Here is an 18,102-nt window from a genome sequence, read left to right as displayed (position 1 = left end):
ACGCTATTCTGAGGCAATACATTTCTTTGATTCCTCCATCTACTTTTCTTGCCTTGAAGGGACACGAAAAACGGCCTGTTATGAAGAAAAGTCCCTATCATTGAAGTCAGCTGATAGTCTTTGGTAATGCTGTACACTTTTCCCAAGAGTCTTCGATGGTTTACGGTATCGTAGGCAGCTGTTAAATCTACAAACGCGACACCCGTGATCTGTTTTCTCTCAAACCCATCCTCAATGTGCTGGGTCAGGTTTAAAACTTGGCCACAACAAGACTTGCCTGATCGAAAGCCTGCCTGGTGTGGAATGATCTTTTGTTCCAGAAAATCGCCGATTCGATTTAGTATCAGACGTTCTAATATTTTATATGTGTGGCATAAGAGAGAAACAGGTAGAAAGTTCTTAGGATCGTTTGGATCTTTCCCAGGTTTGAGCAGTGCAGCCACACGAGCTTTCCTCCATGTCTTTGGTATATGCATTTGGCTTATGCACATGTTCATGAGGCTCAACAACCATTGCATGGCATTTTTACCTAGGTTCTTTAGTTGTTCGACTCTGATCTCGTCAATACCTGGAGCTCTATTAGTCTTTAAGCTGGTAATGACTGCAGTCAGCTCGGACATGGTGAATGGCTCTTCCAGGAAGTGATTCTCACTTGCCACACCACGCACAACAGGCTCCCGGTATTTCCTTCCATAGGTTTTACCATTTAAAAGAAGGTTGGTAGCGACTTGATCGGGGGATCGAGGGATATTGGCGATTTCTCTGTCAATGATTTCCCTAAAACCCGTCCAGTTGGCCTTTTTGAAATTAAACCTGCGCCTTAGAGGAACAACTTCAGGTTTAACAACAGCACTAACGGTGCATACTATATAGGTCTGTGTTGAGTTCGGGGAATCGGATAACCTACAGACTTTTCACACTGGGAGGCAATCCTATTGCTCACAAAGATGTTGTCAGGGTTATAACCCCTCTTCCATCTACCGCTGTGTAACGTTATTACATTTAAATAGAATGAAATATATGATTGAAGAATCTTTTATTCTCAAGCATTTATAACAAAAGTAACAAGTAAAACAAACATTGTTTTTATGAAAACATCTGATTGAATTAAATTAAAGAACAGTATTTCAGCATACATAACATTTCCCCCTTCCTTCTTTAAATGCCTGGAGGACTAATATTCATCATGGTAATACATTGGCCTTCTTATATTCCGACTTGATTTTCTCTGGTTTGTAGTACCAGATGAAGGTGAAGTTAGTGTTTGTGAAGTTTGCCGTTGAATAGATTGTTGTGCAGGCTGTATTTGTTGGCGTGTTCTTAAATGGTCGGCATGCTGCCTGTATTCTTTGTCATCAATGTTCACTCTGTATGACAATGGTGCTGTTTTCCTTAGCACTACCCCTTCTCTCCAATTTTCATTTGGATTCCGTTTCACCCAAACCGTATCACCTGCACTAAAGTCTTTACGTTTAGAGTGGATATCATGATAAAACTTTTGGCGTTCTGGCGACTGTTTCATCTTTTCCTTCACGTCCGGTCTTAGGGTGTCAATCAAAGTTCTTGGGTTTCTTTTCAGGAAACGTTCAGCTGGTGTCCGTCCAGTCGATGAATGTGGAGTTGTTCTGTATGAGAATAAAAGTGTATGGAGTCTTTGTTCGTGATCATTTATGTCAGTCATGAGATACTTGTTTTGAAATGTCTGAATAACTCGTTCAACACAACCATTGGAACGACTGTGGTAGGGAGTAGTTCTGATGTGAATCACGTTATTCTTGCGGCAAAAGTCTCTAAATTCTTCTGAGACGAACTGATTCCCATTGTCAGTAACAATTTGTTTCACAAGTCCATATCTACAGAAAAGTTCACGAAGTCGTCTTATCACAGTGTTGCTTGTAGCGTTTTTCATTGGAAATATTTCCAACCATCGAGAATATGCGTCTATTACCACTAACCACATGTATCCGTCAAAAGGTCCTTTGAAATCAATATGTAATCTTTCCCAAGCATTTTCCGGTATATTCCATGAATTGAGTGGCGTTTCGACATCATTCTTCCTGAAAGTTTGGCATCTTGTACAAGTTTTCACTAAGTTTTCAATGTCATCGTCTATTTTTGGCCAGTAAACATACAACTTCGCCAAAGAGCGCATGGCAACTATTCCTGGGTGTGAAACGTGGAGGTAACTAAGAATGTCTCCCCTAAGTGACTTAGGAATTACTATTCTTTCTTGCCACAATAAAATCCCCTCTTCATAAGATAGTTCATGTCTCTTGTCATAGAATATCTTCAAATTGTCTGGAATTGAACTTCGATCGGGCCATCCCCTGACACAATAGGATATAATGTGTTTCAGTTCATCATCTCTGTGAGTGTTATCTTGAAGCGTTCGTTTGTTGAGTGGCAAATCTTCAATTCTCATAGATCTAACTTGGTTTACTTCACCAAGCGTCTGATACGTATCAATGTTTGTTACTCCTTCTAAAGGTAATCTACTCAGACAATCTGCCAGAACATTATCTTTTCCAGCCCTGTAGTTTATATCGTAGTCGTATCCACTGAGTATAATAGCCCATCTTGCAAGTCTGGAAGCGGCATGTTTAGGTATAGGCTGCTTTGCCCCAAAGATTCGTTCGAGTGGTTTATGATCACACAAAAGTGTGAAATGCCTACCATAGAGATATTTGTAGAATTTCTCAACACCAAAGATAATGGCCAGTGCCTCCTTATCTTTGGAAGAATAGTTCTGTTCTGCTGAATTTAATGTCCTTGAAGCGGCTGCGATTGGTTTCTGACTGCCATCAGGACAACGATGAAGGAGAACTGCTCCTAATCCAATATTGCAAGCATCTGTTGCAAGGATAAGTGGAAGTTTAGGATCATAATGTACAAGTACCATATTGTTTGAGATGTTGCTCTTAATTTGGTTGAATGCGTTCTCACAGTCACTATTCCAGGCCCAAGTTGAGTTCTTGTGCAAAAGTCTATGTAAAGGAAAACAAAGAGATTGCAAATTTGGAATAAATCTTGAATAGTAATTCACAGATCCAAGAAATGATCTAAGCTCAGAAACGTTCTTTGGTGGGGGTTGTTTCTTGATAGCTTCTACACGATCTTCAACAGGCTGAATACCAAGAGCACTAATTTTGTGCCCAAGATAAGTCACACTTTGTTTGAAAAGCTGTAGTTTATCTTCACGCGTGCATAGTCCTGCTCTCCTCAATATATTTAAAACTGTTTTGAGCCTATCAATGTGTTCTGGTCCACTTCTACCGCCCACACATATGTCGTCAAAATACCATGCACAATCATCAGTACCAACTAATAATTGGTCCATCAGCTTTTGAAAAATCTTAGGTGCAGTCTTAATACCAAAAGGTACTCTATTGAAGGTAAAATTTTCTTTATGTGTCGCTACCACTAGATATTTTTTTGATTCTTCGTCCACTGGAATCTGTAGATACGCATCTTTCAAATCAATAACTGAAAAGAATTTTGAACCATTCAACTTAAGTACTGTTTCTTCAAACGTAGGGATGCAGTATTCGTCATCGAGTAAATGAGGGTTGATTGATACCTTGAAATCTGCACATAATCGTACCTCACCATTAGACTTCGGTACAACAACTAAAGGAGAAGCACAAAGGATTGGAGTAGTAGCCGGATCCACAGGTTCTAAGACCCCTGAGGACACTAAACGATCTAGTTCCTTGCTAGTTGCACTGTGTAATGCGAACGGAACAGGTCTCGGTTTGTGTATTGGCAATTGTACATCATTAGCTACTCTAACCTTAGCTTTGAAATTTTTCACTGTTCCTAGGTTATTGGTAATTATGTCTTTGAACTCTTTATATATCTTACGCTTCTCCACCTCTTTGTCTATAATGTCCGTGTTAATATGATTGACGCTATAAGAATTTTGCTTACATACATGTTCACAGTTAGGATCTAGATTAAATGCTACAATCCAATCTTTACCAAGCAGAGGTGTACCTGAAACACTTAATTGCAAAGTAGTTGATCCTAACGAAACAGCGACCTTAGTCTCGCCGAGCATAGGTATTCTAAATGACGGATAAGCACCCAGCTCCTCCGTAGGAGTCAGTGCCGGTTCACCAATTTGTTTCCACGTAGATTTACTAATTATAGTTCTTGCAGCAGCAGTGTCATATTCCATCGTTATTGGAACCCTATTTATTGTTAAATTTACAACGTAACAAAATTTCTCTACATTATTAATTTGACTTATGTTTTTTACCAAACCGGGAGGCTCAGCTAGTTCATCAGATATGTCAGGACATCCGTCATTATTTTGACGGGAAAAGTCTACATTGCCACTATAATCACTCATACCAGCAAACTTATCAATTTGTTTGACATAACGTCTTGAAAGATTTTTCTCAATGACGACATTATTGGATTTCAGACAAACTCGTTCAAAATGCCCCATTTTCCCACACGCTCTACATTGAATATTCATTGCCTTGCAATACTCACCTGTTTTATGTTTTGCTAAACCACACCTCAAACACTGTGACTCAGGATTCAAGCTGATTCTAGTACTGTCCCCTTTGTATAAAGGTTTAGTAGTTCGTGTAGCCCTTGCCTTATTTACCTGTGCGTCACATGAAAATGTCCCAAGTGTTTCTATTTGTTGTTGTTGAGAATGTGCCATTTCCATGAGGTAGGCGTCTTTAACAATGTCAACAAGTCTTGCTTTTTCCTCAGGATGTTTTCTGATGAGCTCTTCCTGCATTTTAGGATCATTTAAGCCCAATAAGAACTGGTCTCGCAGTCTTTCGTCAAGTGTATCTCTAAACTCACATTCCGTCGCACCAGCTCTCAAATTGTTTACAAATATGCGTATAGATTGATCTTTGTTCTTCACGATTTTTCCAAATTTTAGTCTTTCGGCCAAATAGGATGTTTTTGGTTTATAGAAATTTGAAATAAACTCAACAATTCCCTCGTAATCTACTGTTAAAATAGGTGTTGGATAAAAGTTATCAACCACAATTCTATAATGTTCAGCACCAATCCATTTCAGAAGTAAAATTCTCTTAGCTTCTTGATTGTGTTGTAAGCCACAAACAATTATTTCCAACTCAAACCTTTGGTAGTAGTACTTCCATGTTTCTTTGGTAGCATCAAACTTCTCGAACTTGAAATGAGTTAAGCTATGTGTAGTAGGTTGTTCCACTGTTAATGTAGATGATGTGTCGTCATTGTCATATTCCTCATGTCCGTGCAGCGCCATTATGTAACGTTATTACATTTAAATAGAATGAAATATATGAATGAAGAATCTTTTATTCTCAAGCACTTATAACAAAAGTAACAAGTAAAACAAACATTGTTTTTATGAAAACATCTGATTGAATTAAATTAAAGAACAGTATTTCAGCATACATAACACGCTGTTAAAGGAGCAAGGGAGCTTAGGATCGTGTACGAGCTGCAGGTCATTTGCCTCAGCCCAGGTTTCAAGTTTTGCCCCATTTTCACTTGTCCCTTTGTATCCCCAAGCAATGCTCTGACAATTAAAATCCCCCAAGACGAAATGAAAGTCATCATAGCATAGATTATCGGGCTCTGTAAATACATACTGAGATTCGGGAGGCTTATACAAAGAGGTGACACTGTACTGTGGTGTCCTGACCGTTAGTATGTCAGTATTTTTCCTGTCAGTCAGCGAAGCTGAGGTGATGTCAATTAATGGCCTGGCAAAAACAGCACTACCATATTGATCATGAGGTCTCTCTAGAATCAGTCTCATTCCCTCTATATTGGGTCTAGGTTTTAAAATGCCCCGGTGTGTTTCTTGCACAAGGAGGAAGTCGCATTCGTACGTCTTGCACATATCAGACAGTAATACTTCTTTGTCTCTCGATATTCCCTCGATACTAATCGAGATCATTACTAATGGCCTTGAAAAAGACCGTTTATGTAGATTCATTTTTCGAAGTCTTCCGGTTGTAGAAAGGATTTGCCGCTGAGATGTCAGCGTTGCCCGGGGTGCGCCCGATTGTGATGTCGTTTTTAGCGTGTAATGGTCAAAATCTTCGGGGAGGCTCCTTCTCTGCACCCCGGCTACCCTGATGATTGTGAGTAATGATCTTGCATTTTCGTATTAGATTGATAACTGGACGGCTGATTAGTTATAGTACTCGCATGACAATCAAAAGGTTGTCAGTTAAATCATGAGGAACGTCAATAGCTTTAATATGGTTCGAAGCTAGGCCCAGATATCCTTGGTTTGTGGGTTTTAATAATGGTCTGGTTTAGATTAGTTCAGTTTAGCTTAGTTTTGTTGATGATAGGCCTCATAACAAATAAGGAAATAGGCTTCAATTAATCAAAATACGTTTTGTACAGGAACGTTGGATTTCCCTCCTATTGATAACTGTTGGAAATCCATTACGTAAGCGCAGAATAAGCGTACTACTAGTTAAGTAAATAAATAAAACAGTTCATTACCTGAGAAATGAGTTTATTAAAACAACCAATATGGTATTCATAAATAATAAACCATATGAGTTATTTGTTCGTGCTGATCCACTATATTTAGATTCCTTCAAGATTTTCGTTCCATTGAAGACGTTCGTGTGCTCATTGATCCATGGAAGAAATGGACAGATATCCTGAAACATAATCAATATGGGACTGGAAAAACGTCATTATAGAAGGTGCAGTAGAACCTCTATAGCAAGCCTCTAGGGATTATCATATACGACTTCTTATCAAGGTTGACTTCTTAGCGAGATTTACAATAACATGTCATTTAGGACATTATAAATTCAAAGGGTATCATTATCAAGGGCCTTGTTATCAAAATTCTAATGTACCAGAAAACAGTGACCTAGGATTACAATAGTAATAACGGACAGCAGTATCCCGATTAGAACCATCACAACGCTACTGACTTTTCTCAGGGATGAACTACCGATCGTCTGGTTAATACGCGAGCAATATAACCGATAAGCTACCCAGCTCTATAAAATATAAGATAGGGAAAACAAAAATCCCAAATACCCCCGCCGCAGCGAACCTGCAGACTAAGCGAATTCAACTTATTACATATTTACTAAAATATTTTCACAGATAAGATATATTTATTCCCGGTTTAAATAACATTAGATTTAACAAGTGCTCAGGTTTGCTGCTGGGGTAGGTAAGCAGTGTTTTTGACCAAACATCATACCAAACATGGTATAGGATGAAATAAATAAATTTGCTAAATTTGATCAACATATATCCATAAACAAGTAAACTACAGCAGTTTTCATTTTCTCCATAAGAATCACATGGGAATTTTGAATTTTAAATTTTTTGAATTTTCTCCGTAACCATTAGGCATACAACAATGCTTCAATATACTAAATTATTTCTTTTTTAAGCTCTACAAAATGTTGTTCAAAGGTTTATTGTGGACATTTTCCATCACGATGGTCAAATGTCTAATAAACCATAAATCAAAATGTCCGCAATAATCCTTTGAACAACAAAACTCCCCATCACCAACAATGAACTTCAAACAAAGAATCTACAAAATGGTTGGGAAAGAAATTTCAAAAACTTAAAGTTTTTTTTGGGTTAAAAATGGAAAACCCCCATTTTACCTCATAATAACCCCTATAAACCCCCGTTGCAATGGTCCAATCATGCTGGTTCGCAAACTCATTCGAATAAATGTAGGTTTACACGTTTATACAAAATTTCATCAAAATCGGATGATTTTTGTTCGAGGTATCGTGCTAACGAACACACACACACACACACACACACACACGCACACACACACACACACACACACACCCACAGACATTACTTCGAAACCCACTTTTTTGGGTCCAGGGGGGACCCAAAACGAATATATCCACTCAAAACTCTAACTCGAAAATTTTGACGAAAACAATACTTTCTCCATATACTATGGTATAGGGGGAGAAAGTAAAAAATTATCTGAATTTGTAAAAAATACGTATGGACTAAATTAAATTTATTTTATGGTACAGAATTCAAAAAGTGGATTATTGGTGATACCCACTCTTCTTATCATCGGATCAGGCTGGTTCACAAAAGTATCCAAATAGAAGTTACTCCGATCTTGTGTTGATTCGGGGAGAATACAAAAGCTGTTTCCTCTATTAGGACATTCACTTAAGATTCAAATTTAAAATCAAAATTTTGTCAAAATATACATAACTCGCTGCAAAACCATAAACTATGATGAATTGTGTCTAGCTTACATCAAAACTTTAAAATATCTTCAAAAGCTAATTTCCACTCTTCAACGTAATAAATTAATTTTACCAAAGAGATTTTGACTAAATAAACTAGTCGGTTGCAAACAATGGCCGCGATCTATTCAATTCTGTACTCCGAAATGGGAAAACTTTTTTCATTACCGCCGCAAGCCCACCCTTATAATGAACTGTCAAAGGTAATGAATGCTTATTGTGAACTAACCATGCCGGGCGGTTAGGTTAACTGGGTCTGGATGCGGAAGTTAACACTTGCTGTTTGTCGCAAGTGGAATTCCGGTTTAAAAAATGAGTACATTAATGTGAATATTCAATGTAAAGTAAATTTTGTTTGCAAACATAATGTTAAGCAATTTTTTTTTTGTTTCAGATGCATCATCCTATCCAGATGAAACCAGCCGATAGTGAAAACAGAAATGGTAAGTAAAAATTTCAGTGATTTTTCGTTTATCAACGACTTTAGTTGTTACTACCGTTATGTGGTTGTATGGGAAAGGTATTGTAAATTTAACGTCGACCTTTTGTTAAAGCAAACACCAGTATTATTTCATTGATAGGTCAATTAAGAACCGATCTCTCTTGGAATAGAACTAGGGAATTATAAACTTGGAAGCGACCAAAAATACCAACCAGTTGGCTTCCTAGATAATTGTAATAAAATTTAGATTTACTTTTAGTTTTAGGTGTAAAATTGAACTTGATATTTCTAATGTATTTTATAACAGTCAAAAGAAGAAGTTTAAACTTGAAAAATCCTTAAATAGTATATTTCATTACTAAGACAAAAAGTGGCATTTTCCGGCGCACGCTCAAGTTTTTGTGCGAGGCGAAGCCGAACACAGGGAACCCCAATTTCACGTGTGAGGCGAAGCCGAATACGGGAATAATGGAGCAAGTGCCAGATAATAACTTTCGGTACAGGTTATGAACGATACTTTTCATCACGACGTAAAAATACACGAACACAGAATAGCAAACCGCAGTAATATTGCAACTATTTTATCTCTCAATTAATTTGATTGAACATCAAAATAAAATAAAATCTTCTAAAAGGAAACCTATATTTTTGATATATTTTTGATTAACTTTTAAAACAAAAAATAGGAGAAAATATTCTAAAGGAAACCTACGCATATTTCTCAATAGATTTTGTTCAAACATCAAAATATAAGATTAAAACAACTTTAACAATAAATACAGCTGATTCAAATCATTAAATTAAACCGTAACAAAATACTAGCACGCGTAGTGAAAATATGTAGAACTAACTGAGAGCGAGGGAAAATCAACTGATCGATTGTCCCTCGCCCTAAATTAGAGCTTGAAAAACGACTACTTTCATTGATGTCAGCTGTTATCGAAAATAGTTACTTTCGTTACGGAGTGATGAAAAATAAAATCTTATATCATCGTAATGTTTGAATTACTTTATGTATAACATTAATGGCTTTAACGAATTTCCCATATAGAGAATACACTATCACCGTATATCTCATGGGAAGACCTAGGCCCGGGATCACTTTAATTTTTCGTTTTGAAGTCCCCCAGGGGCCAAAAACATTATCCGTGAACTCATACATATTTAACGTTTTAACTATAAAAAATATTCATATGTTTAGTTGTGTACCGACGTACCGTATATTTAGTATAACATTGTACCATGACGCGTACAAAAAGGTAATAAAGCTACTCGTATAACAGATAAAGATAAACCGATGGTTTTTACCCCGCAAACCAGGTTAGGGCTTAATCATGGACGACATAATTGGCTATTTTCCGAGTGGTGGAATTGTAAAAACAACAACAGCTTGGTGAAAGCGCCTTTTAATTGCCACTCACCTCTGTTTGGACGAAAACCCGATACCTTTTTTGAATCGACGTGTTTTTGAACCAGTGAATACTTAGTTTTAGCGAATTTCCCTATAGGGAAGTAGCTATTACCGTAGGTGGCATGGTAAGACCTAGGCCCAGGACCGATTTACTTTTTCATTTTGATGTCCCCAGAGGCCAAAAACACCATTCGTTCAAATTTTTATATATGTGTATATATATATATATATATATATATATATATATATATATATATATATATATATATATATACTAGTGGCTTGTAGGGACATAAGTCCCTAAAAAGCTGAAATGTAAAACAACAAATTGCAATTCCGGTATTTAAACAAACTCAGACTAACATTATCTATGTGTCAGAATAGGCATCCCTACACCATATCTTTTGTGTAAAAGCCAGTTTGTTGTTCTTCTTTGTTTGCTTTTGTTGATGTCATTTTCAATAAATAATTTGAACAGATAAGGCACAAACATGAAAAGGTAACATGAAAAGGCAGCAAACATATCATTGTTTGTGAATAAATACTGGTTTACTAAGGTAGCTTTGGTCTTGTGGTTAATGAGGATAAATAAAAGCTTCCCTGTTTGGAATTTTAAAAATTCATTGGAGGTTCGCCTTCAGATGAATTGAAGACGCCTGCAATTTCATCTGCAGTAGGCTTATTATACCTACGACGATCCATATTTATCCTGTCTACAAACCTAAGTTCTAATTCACTGTCACCTTGTACAACCATTTCTTCCGAAGCTCTTTTGTAAATATGTGCAAATGGATTTTCTAATAGAATTTCAGCTAGTTTTGACAATATTTCAGGTTTTAAGTCACAATTTTCTCGACGCCTTTGACGAATTTCTGTTGCTGTTGATGTGTCAATAATGTACAATTGCCCATACACGGGGTCTTCATCATGTTGAGGCAGCAAATCTGAGATTGAACGATAAATCTGTCCTTGAATTTTGAAACAGTATGGTCCTTTTCCTGGAATATCTTTCTTACTGGCTGAAAAATAAGCAAAAGCCATCGCACTGTTGTATTGTCGAATGAATTTATACAGTTGTGGGCTCTCTTCAAACAAATGTTTAAGTTCTACATTAGTTTTTGGCTGAGGAAGGTTAATAAGTCCGTTATGGCAACATGTCATAAAATGATTATTCGTTAGTTCTTCTCTAAAATGAAGAGCACTAACATTATAACAAGTTAGTGGACTTGAATGCACTCTTGCATGGACTTGAGGACATTGAATGCACTCTTGTCCAATAATCCTGTATCATGGATCTTTACATTTCTCTCGTCTACCATGGGTCTCCTAAAAAGGGGTTGTAACATATCTTGATTAAGTTCGTCATTATCTACTCTTGCTCTTCTACGCGCACTGTCATTCCTATGAACAGCTCCCCGCCTTTGTGGTCTTCCCCTGGCGTTCATATTAATTACAGTACTCATAATGAAAAGAATATATATCCAGCAGCCTACATACCAAAACATCTTGAAACCCTGGTGATTTTATAAAAGTATGATCGAATATGATTACTCTTCGTTGTATATTCACTGCACAAAAAATATTTACTTACGAAGGAATGCAAATACACCATTTTAGAACCAATAACATTTGTAGGTTATTTTAGTTGTATATATTAACACAACCTTAACCTTAAAATGTGTAGAAATATAAAGAAAACAACATCATTTAAAATAAACTTGAACATATGATTTAAAAATAAAAACAAAACAGAAGTTAGATTTAATTTCGACTCTTTGATTATTTATACAGAATATTTATTCTATGTCGTTTATTCCTTTAACACGACAATAACGTAAAAGCATGACAAAATGAAACTTGAGTATATGATTTAAATATAAACAAAGAATGCAGACGTTTTTCCGATTAATCTTCAAGATTTCAGTTTTATTATAGTATACATTTCATAGTTGACTGGCTAAAAGTAAACCAAATGCGTGTATTGATATAGCACGATCAGCTGTATTGAAGTAAACAGAAATCAGCAGTAAATGACTTCTGTTTTAATTTCAAAAGATGTAAACAAACTAAACCCATGTTGTTTTAATGGGAAAAGTTTTATTCTGTTGCGAATTTATGGTAAAAAAATAAGAAAAATGAATAGTTTTCCCTCAAAATTCACGTCAAGACCTTTAAAATAAGACCCCTCCCATCCTTCTACGGCCATCCAGTCACTCACAATTTCTTTACAAAAATTTGACTTCCGGAATTATATATATAGACTAGTGGCTTGTAGGGACATAAGTCCCTAAAAAGCTCAAATGTAAAACAACTTTTTGCAATACGGTATTTAAACAAACTCAGAATAACATTATCTATGTGTCAGAATGCATCCCTACACCATATATTTTGTGTAAAAACCAGTTTGTTGTTCTTCTTTGTTTGCTTTTGTTGATGTCATTTTAAATAAATAATTTGAATCACTCCAGTGGTTTAACATGAAAAGGCAGCAAACATATCATTGTTTGTGAATAAATACTGGTTTACTAAGGTAGCTTTGGTCTTGTGGTTAATGAGGATAAATAAAAGCTTCCCTGTTTGGAATTTTAAAAATTCATTGGAGGTTCGCCTTCAGATGAAATTGAAGACGCCTGCAATTTCATCTGCAGTAGGCTTATTATACCTACGACGATCCATATTTATCCTGTCTACAAACCTAAGTTCTAATTCACTGTCACCTTGTACAACCATTTCTTCCGAAGCTCTTTTGTAAATTTGTGCAAATGGATTTTCTAATAGAATTTCAGCTAGTTTGACAATATTTCAGGTTTTAAGTCACTATTTTCTCGACGCCTTTGACGAATTTCTGTTGCTGTTGATGTGTCAATAATGTACAATTGGCCATACACGGGGTCTTCATCATATTGAGGCAGCAAATCTGAGATTGAACGATAAATCTGTCCTTGAATTTTGAAACAGTATGGTCCTTTTCCTGGAATATCTTTCTTACTGGCTGAAAAATAAGCAAAAGCCATCGCACTGTTGCATTGTCGAATGAATTTATACAGTTGTGGGCTCTCTTCAAACAAACTTTTAAGTTCTACATTAGTTTTTGACTGAGGAAGGTTAATAAGTCCGTTATGGCAACATGTCATAAAATGATTATTCGTTAGTTCTTCTCTAAAATGAAGAGCACTAACATTATAACAAGTTAGTGGACTTGAATGCACTCTTGCATGGACTTGAGGACATTGAATGCACTCTTGTCCAATAATCCTGTATCATGGATCTTTACATTTCTCTCGTCTACCATGGGTCTCCTAAAAAGGGGTTGTAACATATCTTGATTAAGTTCGTCATTATCTACTCTTGCTCTCCTACGCGCACTGTCATTCCTATGAACAGTTCCCCGCCTTTGTGGTATTCCCCTGGCGTTCATATTAATTACAGTACTTATAATGAAAAGAATATATATCCAGCAGCCTACATACCAAAACATCTTGAATCCCTGGTGATTTTATAAAAGTATGATCGAATATGATTACTCTATGTTGTATATTCACTGCACTAAAAACATTTACCTACGAAGGAATGCAAATACACCATTTTAGAACCAATAACATTTATAGGTTATTTTAGTTGTATATATTTACACCACCTTAACCTTAAAATGTGTAGAAATATAAAGAAAACAACATCATTTAAAATAAACTTGAACATATGATTTAAAAATAAAAACAAAACAGAAGTTAGATTTAATTTCGACTCTTTGATTATTTATACAGAATATTTATTCTATGTCGTTTATTCCTTTAACACGACAATAACGTAAAAGCATGAAAAAATGAAACTTGAGTATATGATTTAAATATAAACAAAGAATGCAGACGTTTTTCCGACTAATCTTCGTATACATTTCATAGTTGACTGGCTAAAAGTAAACCAAATGTGTGTATTGATCACTGTTTTCAAATCTGTGGCACAGCTGTTTTAATTTCAAAAGATGTAAACAAATTAAACCCCATGTTGTTTTAATGGGAAAAGTTTTATTCTGTTGCGAATTTATGGTAAAAAAATAAGAAAAATGAATAGTTTCCCTCAAAATTCACGTCAAGACCTTTAAAATAAGACCCCTCCCATCCTTCTACGGCCATCCAGTCACTCACAATTTCTTAACAAAAATTTGACTTATGGAATTATATATATAGATATATATATATATATAGATTTATATATATATGTGTCCGTGAACACGATGACTTGAGTAATTTTTGTCCGATTTTGATGAAATTTGGTTTTGAAGGTGTAAGGCGGGATAAACTTGAATGAGTTCGCGAACCAGCATGATCGGACCATGGGAACAGGTTTTTACGGGGGGTTTTATGGGGTAAAAATTGGTTTTTCTAATTTTTTACCCTCTAAACACAAAATTTCCCAATTTCTCTCCAGACCTTTTTAAAGAGCTTAAAAAAAGAAATAATTCAGTATATCCAAGTGCTTTTGTACAATTATTGGTTACGGAGAAAATTCAAAAAAAATTTATTTTAAAATTCCCATGTTATTCTTATGGAGAATATTGTAAAATGTTGTAGTTTGCTTGTTTATAGATATATATTTAATCAAACTTGGTAAATTTATTTATTTTATACAAAGTTATTCATATTTTACCAAAAATACACTTTTTTACCCTCCCTGTAGCACCAAGCCTAGGTACTCATATAACCTAATGTTAATTAAATACATTCAATTGAAAATCAATTCAGGCAAATGGAAATTCGCTTAGTCGGCAGGTTTGCTGCGGCGGGGGTATTTATATATATATATATTATATTAAGTAAACCGTCGTCTGTATTTTAAAAAAATACCCTCGCCACAGCAAACCTGACGACTAAGCGAATTTCCATTTGTCAGAATTAATTTTTAATTAAATCCATTTAAAAAAACATTAGGTTTAATGGGTACCTAGGTTTGCTGCTTCAAGGAAACTAATAAAGTGTATTTTATTTTTTTTATTTTTTATTAATAGGTTAGTGTAAAATTAATACATTTGCCAAGTTTGATCAAAATATATCCATAAACAAGCAAACTACAACATTTTACAATATTCTCTAAGAATAACATGGGCATTTTAAATTTACTATTTTTTGAACTTTCTCCGTAACCAATACCCGGACAAAAGAACGTTGATATACTAAATTATTATTTTTTTATCTCTTTAAAAAGGTCTAGAGATAAATTGGGAAGTGTTGTGTTTTGAGGACCAAAAATGGGAAAAACCATTTTTCTCATGAAACCCCCAGTAAAATCCAGTTCCCATGGTCCGATCATGCTGGTTCGTGAACTCATTCAAGTTTGTCCTGCCTTGCTCCAATAAACCAAATTTCATCAAATTTGGACAAAAATTACTCAAGTTATCGAGTTATAGGGCCTATAAAAGTTTGAACAAAAGACCTCACCTGAAAGTTGCATACTTTTTACTGTGTGGAGCTTAAGGTGGGCTTCGCATAGTAATATTAGGGTAATAGTGGGAGTAGTAATATTAAACGCCGAAAACCAATGATAATAACTACTATAAATATTTTTGATTTGACGAGGATTTGAACTCGGCCCTCGTGGCTAGAGGAACGGGGTTTTAATTAATAGACCGGCTGGTTCCTATTGTCAACAATATGAAGATATAGTTAAATTAATTGGTATTATACAGGGTGTCCCGTAACTCTCTGGACACTTGTATATAGCGTTATTCCTTAGGTCAAGACAAACACATTTCACCATAGGAACATGGGTCTGTGGTGTCTAGTTTACCGACTGTCGGTATTTATGTGTTTTTTACAAAAAAACTAATAACTCCTAAACGGTTTGAGATACAGATTTGATATTTTGCAAAAATGTTAATCTTATTAAGACCTATTATCGTTAGAAATTATACTAAAAAATCATTAACCGTTTCAAAATGACAGCCATTTAAAATATTTGATGCCAAATTTCACGAAAACCGTTAACTTTACAAAAAAATTGCAAGAGACAAAAAGGTTTGTAAATTTTATGTAGTTTTCAATGATACCTGATTTGTTAAGATTGGATAAATAATAACAGAGAAATGTCTTCTTGTCTAAACGCATGACCACTTTTCTCCATTTAAACAATGCTAAACAACGTAAAAGGAGTATTAGCATTGTTTAAATGGAGAAAAGTGGTCGTACATTTAGAAAACAACACGTTTCTCTGTTATTATTTATCCAATCTTAACAAATCAGGTATCATTGAAAACTACATAGAATTTACAAACTTTTTTGTCTCTTGCAATTTTTTTGTAAAGTTAACGGTTTTCGTGAAATTTGTCATCAAATATTTTAAATGGCCGCCATTTTGAAACGGTTAATGATTTTTTAGTATAATTTCTAACGATAATAGGTCTTAATAAGATTAACATTTTTGCAAAATATAAAATCTGTATCTCAAACCGTTTAGGAGTTATTCGTTTTTTTGTAAAAAACACATAAATACCGACAGTCGGTAAACTAGACACCACAGACCCATGTTCCTATGGTGAAATGTGTTTGTCTTGACCTAAGGAATAACGCTATATACAAGTGTCCAGAGAGTTACGGGACACCCTGTAGAATACATTTATTCTCACAATAATATTGTACTATATTATATTTAATAATTGTTTTCGCAAATCGTCTGTTTAGATAAAACTATAGAGTTTGTATATTGTTTGATACTATTCTTGGATATTAATCCAAAGCCACTAATCTACGTATCATAAAATCCGTGCTTTATTATTTTTTTTATATTGTTCATATTTTTCAGTCTACATTTTAAACCATAGAAATTTGAGCGATTTCATTTAGTAACACTGCTTTGCAGGAAAATGTGTATTGAATCCATTTAGATATTTTTACATAAAAATATTAGTACGCTATTCCAAATTATTAGGAATTTCATAACGCCTGCTCTTCAGTGAATACCTACTACGTACAAATGAGTACGGTTAGTGTGCGTTGGGCTATTGCAGGCGCCAGAAAATGCCAAAAAATACCATTGTTATTATGTATATCAAAATTAAGTTTTTTTATTAACTAAAATTCCTATTCTTTGTGTTTTAAGCAAAATAGTCATAGTTTCATTCAATCTGATTAGTATGACTTACAGTTTTTATGAAAGCAACATTATAAAGTATTTTTTATTACATTCAGATATAATTCGGACTATGTAAATAGATCCAAAAATATGTAAAAAATAAATGAAGTACTCTATTTTCAAAATTAGTTTACTTAATATATATACTTGACAGAAATTACTTAATATATGATATAAGCTATTAATATAACATTACTATTAGTTTAATTGATGCTTTTGTTCGTTTGAGTATGTTTTGAATGCAGGATTTTGTAGGTGCGCCGAAAGTGGTCACTTTATTTGCATGTAGACAAGTCAAATATTTCATGTTAAAGACGAATATACTGGTCGACTCATATGAAAATCTACTAACTACACAATCATAATTAAACATAATAGGACTTTCATGTTATAAAGTAAATCGGATAGAAGTGTAGTGTCCTTATGATATCGTGCAGCTAAAGCGCTCAACTTTTTTTAATCATTGAAAATGTACATTTTTTAACCAGAAAATATTGCTACTGTAGCACTATTTTCTAAACAATGCTGAATTCAATTTAGTAACTATTCATTATACAGTACAGCCATTAATTTCTCAAGAAGTACAGAAGTGTAAAATGGTGTAATGAGTGCATTGTTTGTCTCAATAAAACGCATTATGTGTGCTTTTATTTGCCTGCGTATTAGTAATGAATTGTGGCGCGGTAGTTTGGCTTTCTGCCACCGCGCGCGCCACTAGCAATGTTCCGGAACTGGCCGAGTGTTTTGTTTTGCTTCAAAGGTGGAAATCTAACATCTCACTTCAAAGTCAACGACATTTAATTAGCAGACTCCTCCTTCACCCTCCAATTTACAATGTTGCTAGATAACGCGTAGAATAAACATACTCACTTTAATAGCTTACA

The 18,102-nt window shown here is 34.9% G+C and overlaps 1 protein-coding gene across 18 annotated transcripts in view; it reads left to right on the top strand.

Annotated features, from left to right (window-relative positions):
- Positions 1-18,102, top strand: part of LOC128987958 (CUGBP Elav-like family member 1) — a 696,992-nt gene that overhangs the window by 552,804 nt on the left and 126,086 nt on the right. For all 18 annotated transcript variants that reach the window (XM_054409105.1, XM_054409104.1, XM_054409093.1 and 15 more), the window contains one exon: positions 8,635-8,683. In XM_054409105.1, the coding sequence (XP_054265080.1) occupies positions 8,635-8,683 (49 nt within the window). The remainder of the gene's footprint in view (positions 1-8,634; positions 8,684-18,102) is intronic.

Source organism: Macrosteles quadrilineatus, unplaced genomic scaffold (genome assembly GCF_028750875.1).
Source record: "Macrosteles quadrilineatus isolate MER2022 unplaced genomic scaffold, UCM_ALF_1.0 Scaffold_2__2_contigs__length_208266976, whole genome shotgun sequence".
Classification (NCBI taxonomy): domain Eukaryota; kingdom Metazoa; phylum Arthropoda; class Insecta; order Hemiptera; family Cicadellidae; genus Macrosteles; species Macrosteles quadrilineatus.
Note: the sequence above shows the minus strand (reverse complement) of the source record. Positions and strands in the feature narration are given on the sequence as shown.